The sequence below is a fragment of the Limulus polyphemus genome, unplaced genomic scaffold, assembly GCF_000517525.1.
Source record: "Limulus polyphemus unplaced genomic scaffold, Limulus_polyphemus-2.1.2 Scaffold2118, whole genome shotgun sequence".
Taxonomy (NCBI): Eukaryota; Metazoa; Arthropoda; class Merostomata; order Xiphosura; family Limulidae; genus Limulus; species Limulus polyphemus.
The window spans coordinates 87,994-110,055 of record NW_013667728.1 but is presented as its reverse complement, the minus strand read 5'-3'; the positions used below and the strand labels follow the sequence as shown (position 1 = coordinate 110,055).

At 34.9% G+C, this 22,062-nt stretch overlaps 1 protein-coding gene across 1 annotated transcript in view; it reads right to left on the bottom strand.

Moving 5' to 3' along the window:
• Positions 1-2,447: 2,447 nt before the first annotated feature.
• LOC106466000 (WD repeat-containing protein 46-like) overlaps positions 2,448-22,062 on the bottom strand; it is a gene marked incomplete at its 5' end in the record, with an annotated part of 77,687 nt that continues 58,072 nt past the window's right edge. The window contains 2 exons of the mRNA XM_022393964.1: positions 2,448-3,409; positions 20,169-20,279. Of these exons, the coding sequence (XP_022249672.1) occupies positions 3,314-3,409; positions 20,169-20,279 (207 nt within the window). The remainder of the gene's footprint in view (positions 3,410-20,168; positions 20,280-22,062) is intronic.

Here is a 22,062-nt window from a genome sequence, read left to right as displayed (position 1 = left end):
CTGCATTATTATGCTACTGCACTAGATTTTGCTGTACAACAGCTGTGTTGTAAAACTATAATCCAATGTACAGTCATATTTTCAGGTTTTTTATGTTCACCTGCTTTTTACTGAGGGATGATCCACTTAAGTAGTGAACTTCCTAATACACAAGTTGTGCCTATAGTGTTTGACACATATTAAAACTACAGAAGCCATCACTGTCCAGTGGGCTTGAAAATTATATGTTCCACACCTTCCTGTATCTGTGATAACACCATTTCCATCAGCATTAGCATCTGTGTTCAAAATGAATGAATAATCTTGAATGAGATAAGCAAACAATAGCAACACATAGACTGACTCATTATAACACTACAAAAAACCACTAGCAAAGTCCACTGTTTCTGAGATCTGACTGGGTATAATATTGTCATGGGATTCAATGTTCATGAGCTACTTTCACATATTGAAGGAGAGAGAGCCTGCTTAGTAGCTTGGGAGATCCCTAGCTCTGGTTTGTCATCTTGGTCCAGTGATGAATTAAAATTTCCTATATTACTATTTGCATGTAAGGTGAGAGCCATACATCCAGGAGAGAGTTTCTAAAAGCCCATTGCGATCTACAATCCAGCAGTTATTTCCTCCTCTTAATATAAGTCCTTTGTCACCTTAAAAATGAAAATGAGAGAGAGAGAGAGAGAGAGAACCTGGTTGGTAGCTTGGGAATTCCCTAGCTCTAACTTGTCTTCCTGGTCCAGTGATGAACTGAAAACTCTTGCATTATTCTCTTGATCTAATGTGAAAGCCACATATTCAATAGCTATATCCCCATTTCCTGCAAGTTATTTGTTGCCTTGAAAATTACCTTTTCCTTTGAACAGAATTCCAACTTAGGCTTTACAGAGTACTAAGAGCTCAAAAAATCATTCCAAACTTAAACTTTGCAATAAATCCTTGGTCATGACACTGTAACTCTAACTTAATAATTTAGTCTGTGTTATTCTAAGGTGCACTTATAACCACTAGATGAACAGATAAGTGTAAATAAGTCTAACAAGAAAAAAAAAAAAGACTAAACATTTTTAATAACAGTGCACACAATCTCTATATTCAATTCTAAACTCTAGCAGGATATCCACACATGTAATGACATCCAATTAGTCTAATGTTATTAAAATGGAAAAAAATTATTTCTAGCATCTCTGTCTCTAAACAGTCATAATGTCCACATACAGAGAGAGAGATGCACCTAACTAGTTCTGACCGTGTGTTGTCAATATAAGAACTTTAAAGTGAATACACGTTCCTATACTAAAATTTTGAAGAGGCTATGTTTATAACTACTTTTCACAGATGCAACACCAAAGATCTTCCTTCATACTCTGTATCCATGCTCAAAGTAATTATATGCGTGTTAATTGTTAGGAAATTTTTTTTTTAACATAAGATTTTGTACAGTTAATAAAAAACCTGATATGACATGTAAAACTACTGTGGTGACTAAATGACCATCTAAAGTGGACTGACACATGTTCTCCATAGATAATATATTAATGCAATGGCAAATACAGAGGTCCTGAAACAGATGGAGGAATAACCATACAATAGAAATATTTCCACAATTCTTCCTTGTTCTCAAAAATTGGTTTCTAGTCTACAACAAGAACAATCTAAAACATACTAAGTAAACACAACCGCATCATGACTGAAGGCAGCAAAATTCAAAACCCAGAAAAAACAATAGTCTGCATTTCACATCTTAGGATTATCTTTGAGGGAAATAAATTCTTAGAGGAAAAAAAACATTCTTTTACACTACAAAAAGATTACAAGTACATCAGATTTTTCAATGTCACAAAACAGATTATTTAAATTTAATGTCAATTTATAATGCACAAAATATTTTCCTGATTATTTTAACTTGTTTTATCTTTAAATCAAATCAAAATTATGAATTATACTGAAGACAAAACTGATGTGGTTCTTAAGTTCCAAACGATATACCTAAACATTAGAAATCACCTCTTTGCATCATATAGTCAAAAATTACCATTTAATGAAACTCAATAATTAAGGCTGACTTTTGATTATTTTTCTAAAGTGGAGTTAAGACCTTTTAATAAAACTTTTTAATCTTATCACTTGAAAATGATCATTCTTGTAACTGTAGTACATTATTACTGACAGACTTACCAAAATTTATTTGAAGAATATTCAACTTGTAAGTCATATAGTATACTGACAAATGAAGCCAGTGCATGACAATATCATAAAGGCAGGAAAATTAAGAGCATGCAAAAAGTTTGCTGTTATTCTTTTCTTAAAGTATCAATGGTGCAAAGTACTACAAAAGAAAGTGGTTAGACAGTTGTATAGTATGATGTATTTTATTTCCTTGTGTATTTCTGGTGACAGAACTTTTTTAGAAAAATAAAAGTTGCTGTGATAAGCAAGGCAAAACATAATTAATTTTCTAAAACTTTTTTAATTGCTCTTGTATTTTATACAGAAGTTTGCTTGCAACTCATCACACCACATTACATGCTTCTTGTCCACAGTTTATGATCTAAAAACACTGAAGTCATGCTTTACTGTTTCTATGAATGTGACATATAACTTTTTGTACTTGCTATCAGCTGTCATATAGCAGGGTTTGTAGGGTGTTTCTAGGGCAGAGTTAGAAAAAAAATAAATCTTATTCATGGTCAAATGGGAAATTGTCTGGCATGGGCTACACTTTACAAACTTGTTCAATCTTATGCTATACTAGTCTGTGGCCAGAGATTACTAGAATGTCATTTCTAATGGCAGACATAATCTGTTTTAATTGACACTGTTGATAAGTTCTGGTTATATACCTTTGAACAGCCTCTCAAAGAAACATTTTTGATTAAAACACCCACTAACATTTCCCTTTTAAAGCCAAAGATATCCTTCTTCTTACCCATTGTCAAGCAGACTAACTATGATATGACTGTAAAACTCACACTAATATTTAATACATCACACAATCAATGATAAAGTTTGCATATGTGGATAAATGGAATATTCTGTGAGTGTGTGTATGTTATGATTTAAATGAAGTGGTCAGCCTGTGTTTATTATTGAAGCTACTATATTTTTTACCTGAAAACTATTACAAAGACAAAATGTAGAAAAATACTTAAGGTAGTACGACTTCGTGATTCAGTTTCTATTATTTTTTGGAAAGTTGTAATATAAAGAATTTTTAGATATAACTGAAGATTCTTTGTATGAAAGGACAAAACAAATTTTTTTAGTTCTCCTCATGATTTATTTGAAAAAATGGTAGAATACTTTTTTCTTTGATTTAGTGCTTAGATCTAAACCTATCTAGTACATTCTCTTTTCTTTTAACTAGCTCCGTCTTCTTCTGTTTCTTCTCTATCGTGTCTTGGATAAATTTCTATTATGAGAAAAAAAAAAAAAATTTATATATATATATATATTAGGTCTATAAACGTTTTATTAACAATTTTAGTAAATATATTGAAAATGTGGTTTAAAAGGTTTTATTTTAATAAATTAAAGTGCACTTATTACAAAATTTAAAATTATCTATTTTTAATGTAAGATACAAAAACTAAAATGTTTAAAAAACATGTAAAAGTATAAATGAAAAAAAATGGCAACAAAATTTTAAAATGAACTATGCTATACATTATTTCATATGATGAAGAGGATATAACTGAAGATAAATCTAATAATATCTTATAGACTAAAACTTTTCTTTGGAGGTTATAAAAATGTGTGGTATTTGAGACAAATAAAGTAGATTTCAAATGCAAAATTATAATCAAACACAAAATATGAAATAATAATTTGTGAAAACTGTTGTAGAAAGATATAGAAACAAAAGTTAACATTTTCCTAAATTGAAAATGTATTTCCAATAACACTTACCTCTGCTGACACTTTAGCTATTCCTTGACATTGGCTTTGCCTATGTAAGCATTGATCTCACATGCTCCAGTCTTTTATACCCCACTTAAATGCCCTTGCCAATATCTAATTTGAAAATCCCTCCACCTGTGTCAATGTACCACCATCTATCCTGACACTGTACATAAGCACCTCACTCAGATAATGTAATCACTTTTTTTTGAGACTTACACCATATCCCAGTCATTAACACTGGCTCTCAGTGGGGAGGAAGGGTGGGAGAGTGTCAGCAGAAGTAAGTATTATTGGAAACACATTTTCAATCTAGGAAAATGTTAACTTCCACCCAAAACATACTTACCCCCCACTGACACTTTAGCTAGAAACCAACATTGAGAAGGTGGAGGGGCCGGTGAGGGCATTGTCCATACAGAAAGGATCTGTATAGAACAGGGTGTACTAAGATAAGAGTGGTACCGAAGTGGGGTACACTACATCCAGAACAGATATTCTCTTCACCCAGAAGTTAATATTGGTATCAGGGGGTAGAATAGTACATGAGTAATCAGAATAGGCCAGCTCCAACCAGATAACCGAAGTTCCACAACTCAAGGTTGGAATTAAGGGGTCATGATCCCCATATCTCATGTTAGTGGTTAGGGCAATTGGATTGCAATGTGATATATAGATAGACAATTGATTGGATCCCAACCTGTAGCCATAGAGTGATGTGTTCCAAACCACTGGAATTACAATGAGAAAGTAAGCAAAACTGAAGTGGACAAACTTGCTCTTCCACCTGAAAAAAATCCAAAAATCACCACCGCAGGCTCGGAATGACAGGATTATACATGTCTTACTCAACCAAAGAAACAGAACTCATACGGTCTGGAATTATGAACATTCATCCTCACTCTCCAACTGAGTGGGCAAGGAGCATTCCACTTGCCCTCGGAATTAGGGAGAGGATGGGACCACTTTGCATTTGGAGCTGGTATTATGAGTAGGCTCCCACGTAGGCCAGCACCACTCCTGATGACATCTGGGAAATACATACAGGGACCCGAGTAGGAGGGCCCCCAGCTTTGCCATCTTCCCCAAGAGTGGAAGAACATACTCAAACACTCTACAGGAAAAGCTTCAGTCCACCACCCCAGTAACTGGAAACTGGGTGTGGATAGGACTCTCTAGCTCCACTAGTAAAATTTGGGGGATAATGCGTGTTGGGGAGTCCTGAGGAACAGTGCAATAGGTGAACCAAGGTCCCTAAATTTTTAAAAGCAAATTGCCCCTGCTTTATTCAATCTGATGATCGGTAGGGACAGGCAGAATCTCCTTTAGCTTTACTCATGATAGTTCATGAGTAGCAGTCCATGATAATATGGTAATGCCATCTGGAAATGTGCCTAGATGGTCTTATGGAACATCTCATTTCTACAGAGCTTGTTGCAACCAGAATTAAGTATAGTCAAATGGGTCGCTAATGCAGAATTGGATTGACAAAAGCACAACTGTCTGGGCAACATTTGACACAGACTGGGATCTGGTGAAAGCAAGATGTAAGAGACCCTAAAAAAAAAACAAATTTACTCCCTCCTCTGCATAATCTAGCAGATGTTAAAATGGCCATGGGGGTAGTAGACAAACGAAGAAAACAAAGGATGGAGTGAGACGAGAAAAAACTACAGTCATCCTCGATTCTCCCCCTGTCTCAGGCACAACAAATAAACAGGAATGAAATCTGTGAAGAATGGGATCAACTGTCACTACCACACCCTGGTGGTCAGGTGGAGGTGGTAATACTACAGGGTGAGAGGATAATAGAGGTGGAGAATTGAATGAAAAGACCAACCTTGATAGCAGAACCCAAAGTGCCCATGAATTTGCAGTGAAGAAATACCAGGTGTCCATCAATAGTTGTAACTTCACTCTAACTGACCTCCCCCAATTTGATACCAATTCCACTGGTGTAAGTTGGCCCAAATGGAGTGGCCCTGAAACTAAGGTCTGAGGTTATTCAGCTGCTAGAGCCAAAGAAGGTCGAGAGGTCAACAACAACAACAAAAAGCAAATGGGTGACAGCAACTTGCAATACAAATGCCTCTGGGACACCCTCGAACATGAAGTGTTGATAAAAAGAAGCTACATGTAACACTCAGAGGCTACAACAGTAAAGTCCCTTTACCATGGTATCCCTACAGAAGGAACAGAAGCAGGCAATGTGAGCAAAGTAGAAGTCAGTAGGAGAACCCATTTGCCCACAAATTAATTTGGGGGGCTATTGATAGGCTGCCAACAACTTGCAGGGGAAGAAACATCACAGAGCAAGAGTGAGGAGCAAACAAATGCAAAAAAAAAGGGATTTGTTCAAAGTTATCACATGAACCAAGCTGGAACCCCACATATCCAAAGTTAAATAATTTTAGTCTGTGGAATTGAAAAAATATGTTCCCTGGAGGTGGAAAGTCAAACCTTGCAAATAGACAAACGAGGGTACAAGATATATCTATCCCATCACATAATAAAGAAGTAAATCTATCAGGATGAACCAGGAATATCAGGTGAAGACAGAAAAACTAAATTTTAAATTAAAATATATCTTTGTAAATCTGCAATTACAAAGAGTGAAACATCACTTTTACAGCTTATGTTTACAACCAGGTAATAGAATGTAGAATGTTTGATCTTCTATACTTAAAACTTAATATTTAAGCTACAAAAGTACAAGCCGCTGGTAAACAATAAGAAAATACTTTCCTTACATTACAATTAATGCTTTGATAGCTTACAAGGAAAAATGGAAAATGCAAATGTTTTTATAGCAGCACAGCACACAAATATTTAACAATAAGATAACTAACATCATTATAAAGGAGTTATATTTGTCTAGGAAGCTTATAAACATTGCCATGTGTAATGGTAAATGTAACTCAAATGAAAAAAGAAAAAACAGACATTCAGAATTTTTTAGATTAGATCATACCCTTAAATCTAAGTCACCCAATAATTTAAAAAATAAATCCAATGTTGTTTTAGAACAGTTTTATACAGATTACACTGCATCATATTTGAAGTATTATCATCTACCTTAAGTGTAGGAATAGTTGATGATGTGGGCTTTCAACTGAGATCTGATTTGTCACATTTCAATTTTCACTCTTCCAAAAATACTGCGTCTCCAAGTAAAGTGATACGCCTTGTACACTAACAATCACTGTAATATCTAAATTATGTTCCACCAATAAAAATATGAATGTGTTAGATGACTTAACATTATAAGTCTTTAAGCTAAGATGATTATTGCTTAAACAGTCATTCAGTAGTAGCACTGCTAATATTAGGGCCTAAATGAATTTCAACATCCTGTGAAATCCACTCATATATACACATGTAAAACATAAATATGCAAAAGATAATATGCAGTGTCTTTGCAATATTAAAATAACTCTGTAATTTTACATATTGTCATTAAATTCTTATATAGCTGCTAAATATTTATTGTACTGCTCAATCATAAACTCAAAACTCACTGGGAAATATATTATGAATTATGATAAACATTATGAATGTGTTTACTATTTATAATACTTATAACATTTTTGATCTTGGTCAGTTGTTGTTACTACTTATTCAACCTACAAAGTTATATTTATTACTCAAAGAACTTGAATGCAATAAGCCCAAACAGGAGACATTACATGTAGTTCAACTGAATCATGTTTACAATTCTAGAGTGTTTTTGAATAAAATCAATGCACACATTCAAAATATTTTGTTAGCTGATTGAAGTGTTACATTTTTATGTCACTTGATTTATAAAATGAAATATTTAAATCCATTTGATGGTTTTCCAAGATTCTCACATTTCTATACACAAAGAATAGGCTTGCTTATGTTACATTTACCTTTATTGGTTTTATTCAATCACAGCACATCTTGGAACTTCCTTGTACAGGGCAAATGCATTCCACATTGGTGGCCAGGGCAGTTGGACCACAGATATATATATATATATATATATCTTTGTGATAGGATCCCTACCAGTAACCACAGAATGATGCATTTTGAATAACTGGATTTATGAAAGAAAGCAACACCAAAATGGACAATTCTTCTGATTAAACTGAAGAAGTCCAAAAGGCAACATCACAGGTCTGGATTGATGAGATCATATGCCATACTACACCAAAGTCCAGAACTCATCCAGTCTGGATTTACAAACAGTTGTCTTTACTCCCCCATCAAGTGGGCAAGGAGAATTCTGCTTACCCACAGAATTATGGAGAGGATGTGAAACACTGTCCCACCAAGGACCAAAGATGGGACCATGTCGCATTCGTATTTACGAGGAGATAGTGGATCCCATGCATTAACAATATAAGACATGACAGTGTTCATAAGAGGGTCCAAACACCCCCCACTAGATAGCTAAGTGTCAAATCTGGACTGGTTTTATGAGTATGCTCCCGTGTATGTTGGTCCTGCTCCTACTGACATCTGGGAAAAACTTCCAGGGACCCAAGTAGGAGGGTCAGCAACTTTGCTCTTTTCTCTGAGAGTGGAGAAGACTCAACATTCCAAAGGAAAATCCTCCGTCCAACATCCCAGCGACTGGGAACTGGGTGTGGTAAGGACTCCCAAGCTCCACTGCAACAGGTGAACCATGTTCCATAATTTTTAAAAGCAAACTGATCTCGAATAATTCAGCTCTAAGATCAGCAGGTAAAATCCCCTTTAGCTTTACTCATCAAATTCCACGAGTAGCGATCCATTAGAAATATTGTAATATGATATCACCATTCAGAATTGTGTCCAGATGGTCTTATGAAACACCTCATTTCGATAGAGCCCATTGCAACCAGGAACCAATGTAAAGGTTGCTAGTATGGAATTTAAATACAAGCATACTAAACTGGGCAACACTCACCACTGAGTGGGATCCAAAAGAAATCAAAAGGGACCCTAGAAGAGAAAAGAACAATAACTGTAAGATAGATAACACGTTATTTACCTCCCTGTAAAAATCTAGTATAGGTAGTCAACACAGCTACAGGAGGAAGATGAAATCCCATCAAATAGGAAACTACCACATCGTGAAGGTAATGAGATATGAACATGCCGGGAGAAGTCCACATACTGGCCCACAAAATATCTTCTAGAGAACAGTTCAACCAGGCAGCCAAAGACATCAAAAAAGGTGTTGTGGAGCATATTGTGATCGTTAATAGATAAGCCCAAATAGGTAATATGGATCAACTTCCAAAGCCATCTGCTTAAAGTAACAAGTGATAAATCTCTGGACACTGCAGGATCCCAATGAATAAAAAGTCTGTTCCTAGGGCCTCGAAATGGTCCCGTACGAGCCACATAACATCTGAGTGCACTGACAGAATAACAAATGATCCAGGTCTGATCTACTGTAAAGATGAGAAATGCCAGGTAAATAAATAGGAGAAAAAGGTTTGTTTCCTTCTCTGGCAGTGAGAGTTTTGGAATAAATGATTGGTCTGGAAAGAGCAAAATGTAGGTAGAAAGATAGAGAGTCCACTGAACATAAATGGCAAATAAATCAGAACAACGGCATCCAGAAGCTAACAGCGATAAAAAATAAACTTTGAGGGCAAGGTGATATAATGAACAGGAGGCCATGGGTTTGAAGGGATGACGTGATAAAGCATGTAAAACAACCTTTAAATCTCAATTAGGCAGTTGAAAAGGTTGTTTGGGTCGGAGAATATGAAAAGAACTTAAGAGATGGGATAATACAGGGGGAGTCAAAAACCTTCTGATATGTATAATATCAAAAAGTTGTTGCTAAGAAAGCTTTATATAAAGCAACGGTGGAAGAAGCAAAACCTTTTTTTTCAAAAATCCATTTCAAAAAAACGTGATAATATGGAGACAGTTGGATGAAGGGGATTGAAAGTTCTTCTCGACACCATTGATGATAAATAAGTCCATTTCTGCTGATAGATTGCTAAAGCAGTTCACTGGAAGAATTTTGTCAAATAAATGTAAACTTTAGAAGTTAAACCCCTATTACAGGAAAAGGACCGCATAACTTTCAAGCATGAAGATTGAGTCGTCGAATATTGGGATGTTGAATGTTGGACCAAGGTTATCTCAATAAGGATGGGCAATGAGGTAGAAGAAGAGGCAGACATTCTTTAAGCAACTGTAGACGAGAAAATCATGTCTGAGTTGGCCAAAAAGGTGCAATCAATAGAACCTGAGGAGGTGTGGAACGAATTATAGACAAGACTCTGGGTAAGAGATGAATAGGTGGAAAAGCATACAGATGTAGTTCCGTGCAGTCTTGACTGAAAGCATCTATTGCCAGAGCTTGTGGATGAGGAACAGGAGACCAGCACAACGGTAGCCGTGCATTCCAATGGGTTGCATCGATCATTGGTGCTCCGAACTGAAAACAAATCCATTGAAAAACTGATGTAACGTCCATTCTATTAGAAGAATTCAATGGGGTCGAGAAAGATGATTTGCAATCAAATTCATAACTCCTGGTGCATGGCAGGCAAAAAGATGTATGTTGTGGGAATGAGCCCAATACAGAAGATCCAAAGTCTGGAAACAGAGATCCCAAGAATGAGTACCTCCCTGACAAGAAAGATAAGAGATAACCATGGAGCTGTCTGAGTGAATCATGACTATTTTCACAATCAAGATAAAAAGACCTTGAATCATTGCTCAATGTACTGCAAGAAGTTCCAGAATGCACCATCCATGAAGAGATGGATATCTGGCCAAGCAGGTGGTATGTGAACTCCGATAGTCGTGTTGTTCCTGTCTAACCATCACCGGAGATCTGCAATCTCATTCTCGAACAAAGAGACTGGTAGATCCAAATGATCGACGTGCATACTCCATTGGTTGCCCACTGAAGAGATCTTATATAGGCCTGACCCAATGGTACAAGAAATTTGATAGAAGTCCAATTCCCCAAAACAGACATAACCATCTGTGCAGTGGGAAAAGGTGATATAATCAATAGCCTGACAATTTCTTCCATATGTTGAAGTTGGAGGGGAGATGGTTGAGCTCTGCCCAAATTGGTGTTGAAAAACACTCCTAGATGGATCAGGTATTGAGTTGAATTTTTCCTGCACAGACCCAGAAAATGAAGATGTGGAGCAAAGGCCCGTACTACTCGGCAGAAGACATATGGTGCTGAAGCAAGTCCAAATGGGAGAGCTCTGAACTGGAACACTTGATCCTTGTGTACAAAACAATGAGAAGATTCTGCTATGAGGATGTGAAGATAGGCATCTGCAACATTGAACTTGGTCATCCAAAGACCTGGTGAGAAATGCCATCAAAATTGAAAAAAAGATTCCATGTGAAACGAAGAAGCTGAAGAAAAAGATTTAGTCAAGATAAATCAATGATAGGACACCAATCTCCAGTCTCCTTGGGCACCAGAAAGAGACGAGAACAGAATCCTGGATGAATGAGATCAATGGCTCGTTTGAGAAACAACTCCTGAATGACTTGGGCTTGAAGATCTGTACATCTGAGGTCTGAAGGACGAGGAAAAATGACGAGAAGGGAGGATAGAGGAGGGGGAGAAGTAAACTGAATCTCGAATCACAACTCCGGCACTCAGAGAACCCAATGATTGATGGTGAAAAAATGCCAAACATGGTAAAAGAGATGTAACCATCCTCTCACAGGATTTGGTGAAAATAGGTAGTCCCCGACGTTGCTGGCACTGTCGCGTTCTGTCCGAAACTACCCAAGAATAACGACGGAAATGATTAAGAGAACTAATGGAATGAGGAATGGAAGGAAGGGGCCTTGAGACACGAAGAGATGAACCTGCAGAAGTACCAGCTGAAGCAGAATAGTCAAGCAGCCAAAGACAATAAAGAAGGCTGGAAATGTACTGTATCAAGTCTGGCTTCTAAAGATTCTGGAATTCCAGCAAATAAATAAGCAGAAAAAAAAGGCACTTCTCGTAAATCTCGAACGGCAGAAGAAGAGAAGTGAATACCCTCCAAAAAAAGCATCATGACTCAAGTCCCAGCAACAGACCAACCATGACAACAAGGAAAATCCTTAAGGGGACAAATGTGTCATAGTAGAGACCAGTAAAGGCCAGAGTTTGTCATCAAATTGTTGAGGCAATCAGTGATATGCTTCAAACAAAAAAAAGGAAGAGAAGTATCTTAAAACATTAGTAAGAGACAAACAAATCTGCAAAAATTGCAACCTGTTAACAGAGTTAACATGTTCATGCCTGGCACCCCATAGATCCACGCAATGGATCCACCCTTTGAGTGTCCAAATATATATATCATATTGATGATGATACACCAGGGTAGGCTATTCAGATAAACGAGAGGGGGAGGAATAGCAACACCTCACATAATTGTGTTGCAAACCTGCATGCATGCACAGCAATATCAGGAGAAGGAGGAAAACTAAGTAATCCCCTTGAAACGATCAGACAACAAAGCAGGGGTAGGCTCAAAAGCAATGGTTGCATCTCCAAAACTTCACAAACACGTGTAACTAACCACAGAAAAGGGGCAGAAGGTGGGTGATCAGATGAGTCCTCAGGAGAGGGATATCCTGTTTCAAATTGAAAATTCAAACCAGCACCTCCCGGAGAGATACCATCGGGCTACATGAAGGACTCCATCTTGCCCCAAATCAGAGTGTTGCCATGGGTGCTGCCAGCCAGTAATTGTCTTCCTTCTTATCAGCAGTTCAAAATTATGTTGTTTTTGCACTTAACAACAGACAATGGTAATTTCAATATGACCTGCTGTGAGAACTTGGAGTCCTTGAATACATATACTACTCTGTGCTCATGATGTCAGTAGCATCTCCACCAAGCACTGGCCAATAACCCACTAGAGAGAGACTTTGGCTTACACCACAGGTCCTTGTGCATGAAGCCAAGCAGATTTTGCCCTGATGTTCAAAGGTACAGTGAAAGAAGATCTAGACTATTTTATGAAGCATTTCTGACAGGTAACTACTTAACACTGAGACACAGTTGTGACTTAGCAGAGTTGTGTCAAAATCTGGTGAAGAATTGTGATTCATCAGACTGAGTTCAAGACTCTGAAGATGAGTCCCATCTGGAGTTTTACCACTTAGTGGACTATATTCACCATCTGCATGGTGAAGCTTACCCTGTGATGGATAAGTTCAACAAGGGACTTCACAGCGAGAGAATGAGGTGCCATCTGGGTCTGAGGGATATTCTCACCCTCGCAGAGGCACTTTACATTGTGACCAGGTTGATGGAGAGAAAGAAGCCTCAAGCAGTAGCTATTGTGGCTACACCTCAAACAGACCATCCTACTCAAGCAATGCTTGGAGATGGCTTGAATGGGTAATGAAGAAAAACTTTAATTTATGTTTAACATAGCAGCAAATGTACAAAGTTTCAACAAGGTTCTGTCATCATCAAGTACAAGTACTTGCACCATGCCAAGGATTAATCAGCCAGCCACACATCCCAGCATTGTGATGCAACCTCACTATTTCAGTGAACAGGCATGGCTATCCCAATCATCCCACGACTTACATGCTATAACCTATGTCAATGATGCATCTACCAGGATGCAATCTGGGATGGGATGAGCAAATCATCTACTTCACTGGTGGTATGTTGAATCACTGGTGAATGAACTGCTTGTTCTTTGACAAGCAGTAAAGGTGGCAAGGCTATTGGTTCCAAACCAACGTCTCAGTAAGTGCTGGAGAACCAGCAGTGCCCATAATTTGCCAAGCAGTAAACTAGGCAAGACTATCATTTCAACTACAGCTTGGCAGGTCCAAGTGAATCAACAGCAAGCGGTAAATGCTGTTGCTATAGCTTCGAAAATCTAACAGAGCCCAAGTCAGTGACTTGTTAGTTGAATATGCTAATGTATATGTGTGATAAGATGGTCAATATTGTGAAACAACAGTGGCTCATCATAACATAGATACAGGTGTTGCACATCTGATCAAGCAACTACTGCACTGGTTTACATGGAACCCTAAGAACATGGTTAGAACTGAGATACTGTGGTTACTGGGAGGTCATGCAGGATGATGAAAAATAAACCTAAGTTTGCCTTCAGCATAAGAGATGACTTGTATGAATTCTGCATAATGCCTGTGTAATGCACCTGCCACTTTAAAGAGAATAATGGAGCTTACATTGAAAGGTCTGCAATGAGAGAGATACTTGGTCCATATTAATGATGTTTTGGTCAAAGGTGCGAGTCAAACAAGAGAAGCCAAGAATGATATTCCTGTGGATAAAGAAAGCAAACTAGAAAATGCCACCAGAAAAATGTATGCTCACTCTCAAAGAAGTGGAATTTCATGGTCATATTGTAGGTAGAAATATAATCTCTAAACACACTGTTAAAATAGCAGTGGTGAGACAGATTTCAACCTGTAACAAAGTGAAAACTTTGCAGTATCCTCAATTTAGCAGTGTAATACTGATGGTCTGTGGATGAGTTCAAAATAGTAATACCATTCTCTGCTCTTTGGATGGAATGATGAATGTCACCTAGCATTCTGATCACTAAAACTTTCTTTTTCAGAAGACTCCAGTGCTGGTATATCTATAACAAAACAGTGAATTTCTCTTGGACACTTAAGCCTGCAATAACAGAACCAGAGTAGGAAAGAAGAGAACTTAATGCTTTAACTCTTTCAGCACGGACTCGGTCCCTAGGACTGACCTCTTAACCATTTTGTACTTGTTAAAGTTTTCATGCTACAACTTTTAAATTAATAAGCATATGTTAATGAAATTTGTCAGATTATCAGTAAACATTACATTACAATGCTTTCATATGCAAAATATCAATTTTGTTTTTAAGTCTTAAGATTTGTTAAGCAATGTTTTACTCATACCTTTTTTTCTTTTCACATGTTGTCTATCTATCATGCAAAATAATTTTCATTTTAAGATTAAAAATACTTCTATGCATCAGAAAATTTTAAAATTTCACATGTCAAATTTTTATAATGTCCAGATAGTTATCAAACATTTCTTAAGAAAAAACTTTATATTTTATCTGTTATTTTCACAAACAAATCTCTGTACGGATTTGACCAATCTTGTAACCAATAAATATCAATGTTTTTCAATATTAATTTTCAATAAATATAAGTTATGCCTCTTTCATTCTAAAACAACAACAAATTATAACATGAAAACATAAATGTTTAGACTAAACAGCTTAAATCTCATAACTTTATACATTTATATATATTTATTCTTTTTTATTATATTGACCTTTCAGTCGTGCCCAGCTAACAATACAGAAGTTACAATGACACAGCACGTGTGCTCTCCTGTTTTCATACCCAATAATATAAAACTGACCTTTACAAAGTGATCTTTGTCTTGGCTGTGTTTTAGCCGACTAGTATTTTGCAAAATACAGTCACATTTCCATTATTATACATTATATACGTATGTAGATTATTACTATTTAGAACTAAATTCTTAAACTTATTTTTTAAATAAATAAATAAATAAAGCAAACAATTATCTCTTCTAGTTATGACCTTTGTACTCGGTTGCTGCTTAACATAAGTTGCTAAGCCTTTTAAAATTTAGCACGTGGAGGATAGGAAACAAAATAATTTTTTAGGTTTTTTATATTTACAGTTTAATAACCAAAAAATCATAAATTACCATTGATACCATAGAATTCCACTATAATTTATCAAGCTTAGTAACTTAGCTGTATTTCTGTCTAAAAAAATATGAAATTTCAAGCAGACAAAGACACAACTTACCTCCTTGAAATCTTGGTTCAAAAGAAAGAGATGGCGTTCAAACACGTTAAAATGGCTGAGAAAGACACTAGGGGGACATTCTGAGCTTCCGATTGGTTATTCACATCATATATTGAAGTAAGTGTATATAAGGGAAGTGTTTCCAAGAATGGAAAGAGGTGGGCAGGCTGCCACTGTGTTTGATTTATTACATGAGCAATATCTTAGCAAATAGAAAAGACAAGAGGTTCTTATTTTGTATTCTCGCTTGTCAATATCAGTAATTTGAGTCCTAATTCATATGAAACTATAGACTTAGTATTTTGACATCACAAACATCTAATTTGAAACAGTGCCGCATTCAACATACCATGTGACACACAAAAATCAATGTTCGTTTTTTTTAATATTTATTTTTAAATTAAGAAATTAAATGATGTATAATACTAAAATTTGAATTATAATCCACAGTTTGATACCAAGCTTGTTGACATAAAGTCATGAAATAGTATCTTAAAAACCCAAAATTTAAAAAAAAAACATCCTCCTGAGGATGATGCAATAGTATACGTTGAAACATGTAGTGTACGAGATTGTTTTCCAGTTTCATTGGGGTTTTTTTTAACAATTTTTATTCTGTATACAGTAAGTTATTGTATTTTAATAATTTGGAAACAATCTCATTTTTATAGAATTGTGTATAAAATAATCGTTGGTTTTAAAAATTTTGAGTTTTTAAGATTGAACATTACACACGTGCCAAAACATTTTTTGAAAAAAATCATGAAATAGTAGCTCAATAAAATTTTGAATGCAAGTCAACAAATGTGACAACCCGTCTAGAGAGGGTTAACAAAGTTTAGAATTTTAATGGATAGTCAACATGGTTTCACTAAGGGAAAATCTTGACTTACAAATCTTTGACATTCGTTGAAAAGGTTATTGCTTATGTAGATGAGGGTAAGAGTGTAAATTTGGTGCACCTGGATTTTTAGAGAAAGTGCCACATAAACGATGTGGAGGATAAGTTAGCAAATTGGATGGACGAAAGCAGAGGGTTGTTACAAACAGAGTTCAGTCAAACTGGATTAATGTCACAAGTGGGGTACCTCAGGGTTCAGTCTTACAACCTTTGTTCTTTTTGATTTACATAAATGACATTGGTGAAGAAATGGTCATTAAATTACTTAAATTTGATATTAAGGTCTTGGGTGTTGTTAACTGTGAAGAGGATACTGCTGCTTTAACAAAGGATTTAGATCATTTAGCGAGTTGGGCAAATAAATGGTCTGGCTTAAAGATTTTTATTTTATTTATTTTATATCTTTAATTTAATTTAATTTAGAGGATGGAACAGCCGAGATGGACCAATAGGTTCCTTATTGTCCCTAAACATTATATGATGTTATAAAAAGAAAAAGGGAGGGGAATAGGTAGGTAGGCAGTACACAAATTTTATAAGATAATATTCATTCCCAATCATCTCTTTTAACAAACATTCAGGTATCATCTACATAATAACTGATGAAATGTCCCTTTTAATTTATCATCCAGTTGTTGTAGTAGCAATTGGGTGTTTCTGGAAGAAGACTTCAATGTACTTATCTATATGTACCCCCTGGCAACAGGGCAAATACAGAGATGAATTCGTTATATTAAAACAATTCAGAATATGCAAATCAGCAAGCCGTGTGACAACCACTGCAGATGTAAAGTGTTACAATGAAGTATTTTTGTAATATTTTTTGTAAAAGTTACTTATGAGGTGCTGCAGGTGTATTACCTAATCAATGACATGTAACTAATGGTTTTTAGCTTGCTCACTCTCTGTAACATTTTTTTGGGGTTTTATATAAAACTCAAGTTTCCATTAGCGATAGAGAGAGAGAGGAATTGTTTTTTGAGAAGTTTGGTTTAGTTTAGTTTTGAGAGGCCATTTCAGACAGATTTCTGTATTGAACTCGAAAGAGTTTTTAAACCTAGATATTAATCGTAGGTTTTTGTTATAAGCTATCATTAGCTTTTTGTTTATGACTCAAAAGAGTTTGTAAATTTAAGAAGTAGTCTTAAATTTTGTAAGCCTTGTACTTTATGAGAATTATTGAGAACCATTTTTGAAAATAAGACAGGTTTTTATGCAGAACAAGACAAGCTCAAACACGATCTAATTTCAAATAAAGCTTTGTTTGATTAAATGCTTTTTTATTTCTCGCATCACAGCTTTTGTCTACTTACTGAATAATTTGCTGAAAAAATACTGACCTATACATTTCAAATCTAAATTTTCACCGTGCAACACCAGGTAACTCAGCTAGTATATATCTTTAAATCTACAAAATTGCAGATGTGTCTTTATTTTTCTTTTTAAGTATTATACAGTACAGTAATATGGGATTGTAACAAAAGTCACAGTAGAACAACATGTACCAGAAGTATATTTTGACATTGTTTGGCATTTCATAGGTAGTGTGATGCCACCACAAATTGTTTTTGGGAAGGTCATGTTACAAGATATTCATACATTCAGATCATAAAGATGTGTTTGGATTGGAGATTTAGAATTCCAAGATAGGGATATTCCTTGAATATAATGGCAATGAAAAAAAAAAAAGAATATGGATCAATTTAGGAAACTAGGTTCATTACAAAAAGACCTGCAACAAGTCCAGCCATGGTAAGCAGCATCTTGTAACAGGTGAGAATTCATGAACACAAAGGTCACTGGTAAAAAATATTTACATACTCCATGCAACACTATGAAACACACAACCAAGAAGGATCTCTTCTGGAAATGAGGTCAACAGGGTATAGGCTCACCAAGATAAAGCCTCATTCATACCTCCCATTCAACCATTGCATACCTCAAGCAGCCATTGAATGAAATGGATATTCACGCTATTCCATATGAAGACACATGCCAGTCAACTTCCTGGATACAGCATCTATGAATTATTGCACAAATGGACTTTTGAAATGGTCACTAAGAAACCGATGTCTCTCTATACCAAATGGATTATGAAAGTTAGGCATGGAAAAGTGGTGTGCTTTAGACATGAGAGCCTCATAATGAAGTCTTTTGCAATGGAAACTACACTGCAGGGCTATTGTCAAGATTCATGGCCATCAAGGCATGACTGGGTGTAGTAACATAAACTGTAAGAATATGGTGTCTCCAAAGTCATTTTAATATATTATACTTAACCTCTGTACATTGAGGGTTACTAAGACTGTTTCTGAAGATTGAAGCTAAATAAATTATCACACAATTCTTCCTTAACATTTCTGACATTTTTAACTTCATGTATCTTTTGCTTTGTCTAACTTGTAATTCAGCAACTTTATTTTTTTTATATTTACTTTGTTAAATTTAATTTCAGGTTATTTTTTAGTGTAATGCTATCTCTATCTTGAAAATCTTATAAGGAATTTTTTTAATGTGCTTTGTGTTCATCTAATACAAAATGTGAGTGCAGTTCTCTATTTTTCCAATAGGAAGTTTGCTTTAATAAACAAAGATAATAAGGATTTCAAGAGTAAACAATGCAATTCTGAAGTTAATATTAAAAATTAATATTGGAACACTAAACTTTTGTAAGAACCCATTTTATGGCAGTGTGGCTGTCACAAAAACTGATGATTTCCCTAAAATAGATACTTTTTGCTCATTTTCTACCTTTTCTTTCTGATTTACAGTTTTAGTATGATTTTTTTTATCTTTAATGGATTTAAATCTCTGGGAGAGTCTATTTTAAAGATAATTTATGCTCTACTTATCATAAACCTTTAATGAAATAGTTTCATTCATCATGGCTGTCCATGTCTCAGTATAATGCAAAATTATGTAAACTGGCAAATCTAATTAGTTTATAGAATTTGATTAACGACACATTTGTTCAGTAGCAGTAAATAGTTAAAAAAACAATATATTTACTGCATTCTGGTATAACACAAGGCTTGCATGGCCAAAAATATGTAATCAGCACCCCAATACTTTTGCTACAGGTATCATTTCCCTGAAATGGGACCAAAGGCCACCAGAAGGGGTCACCTGTTTTAACCACTCGCTTCACAATACAGTAGTGTATTGTCTATCAGTCAGTCAGTAGACACTAAAATGACATCACATAAGGGACACTTAATGTTGCGATTTGTACTGTTGTGACATCAGTAAAACATGCGCATACCATGAATCATGAGAAGAATTATGCACTCTGTAGGCTACAACACAACATGACATATGAACTTCAAAAACAAGAAATAATATTCGTTACTCTTAATTTTGGTTTTATTTAATCTTGTAACAGAACACTTTCGGGGACCTTGCAGAAGTACATCTATTATATACTAGTGTATATTCTACAGTTAAAATAGGACCTGAAAAGCTTTTACATTGGAATAAAATATACAAGATTTTAGCTCTGGACATAACTGTTTACAGTAAAACAAAAATTGTAGCTTCTATTTATCATAAGTACTGTTTTTTAATTATACATTTAAGTAACATACTCTACAATAAAGCTTACCTTTTTTCCTTGTTCTTTAACATCATCTTTTCTCTTTTGCATTTTCAGAGCACTAGTCTTTCCTTTTTTCTTTTTTTGAAGTTCAAGCTCAATGTCCAAAGGTTTCACATACTAAATTATAAATTAATAATGACAATTGTCTGTAACTTAAAGTTTAAACACAGTTTTCACTTTTGCAACAAATAAACTTTATTTACATTTCTCTCATAACTTTGTTTTAACTGATTATTTCCAAACAGACACACACACACACACACACACACAAGATTTACCTCTATATTGCCTGAAAAGCATTGTTTGTTGGAGTGAATTTGCCTATATCAAAAACAAACAAAATTCTAATAGCAACTAACATATATATACCTCTGATGTCATATAATCAACATAAAATTCATGTTTATTTAAAATTTGAGCTCAATTAGTATAATTTTTGACAACAGGCACACTGATAAATGTTACTGTATGGAACCTAAAATACAACATACAGTATTACATTAAAACACCCTCAGAGTGCATGTCCAAAAATAAAAATATTGTATGTGTTTTCTACCTGCTTTAATGATAAAAATTAAAAACACTTTTTTGGGGTTATTTAGCTTCTATGCTGTAATGTTGGCAACACATGATGTTGCATATACAAGACTGTTCAGTTTAAGAACTATTATTTAGTTATTTAATATTTAATGATTATTTAGTTTTCAAAACAAGAGCGTTAAAAGTTAATTATTTTAAAAGCAACAGTTATGACAAATTTCGTTAAGGAACTCTGTATGAGTCGTACATTGTGAATGTAGTAAAATTTTTGTACTAGGCTTTTGTAATATTGTTGACATCATCATACTCAGAGCTTCTAATTTTCCCTCCTTATGTTTAATATTGTTGTTACTAGAGGGCTAGATATTACAATCTTTTTCTGTCATGTGCTATATATATATGTGCAGATACATAAGTTAGTTAGTGAAAGTAAACAAGAAAAATATGAAGTTAGATCGCGTGATTGTCAGTTTAGCTGTAACAGCAATTTCTAGAGTGAAAGTTTCACAGTTTGCATTGTAACAATAGAAATACAGAAGAATAATTCATCTTGTCAATTGAGTTCTAAAGTCATTGAACCAGCCTGTGTGGACTTTTGACATAAAAGAGAATTATTTAAAGCTCTAGATACAACTGTTGTAACCCCAAATTAAACTTTAGGGTTTCCATACTATAACTTTTAATGCCTTGCGTAGATTCACGAAATTTTGCAATCTTTCAGTAAACATTATGAGTCTTTTGTAGACAAAAAGTCAGAATTTTTAATGAAGTATTTAACTAAACATTTCTCTGTGAACATATGAAGTTAAAGTGTTGACTGCTTTGAATGCAGTGATTTTCATTTTAAGTTTAAAAATGTTTTTCTTCATTTGAAAATTGTCAAATTTCATTTCCATAACCTGTAAATAGATGTCAAACGTTTCTTCAGTAATACTTTATCTTATCTGTTATTTCTTCTACCCTAACTATATGAATTCAGTCAATTTGAGTGACCTCATTACCACCATAAAACTACAACTGTTTATCCTAAATAGCTTAAAGTTTGTAACAGTATACACCTGTTCTACTTAAATTTTAGTTTTATTGCCCTTTGAACCATGTCTAACTAATAACCTCACCACACAAGTTACAAATCACTCAGAAAACATGTAGCTCACATTACTGTATCTAATTATGAGCTACTCACTAGTGAGAAAACCTTGTGAAGAATTTTTATTTATCTTCCACAATCTAAGCAAGGTTTTTAAAAGTGTCTGCTCTTTTCCTTTTACAAATACAGTTCTTTCTTTTCCTTTAACAAATAGTTTCTTTTCTTCTAAAACTAATGAATATCTGAGACAGTAGCATCTTAGCATTTTTT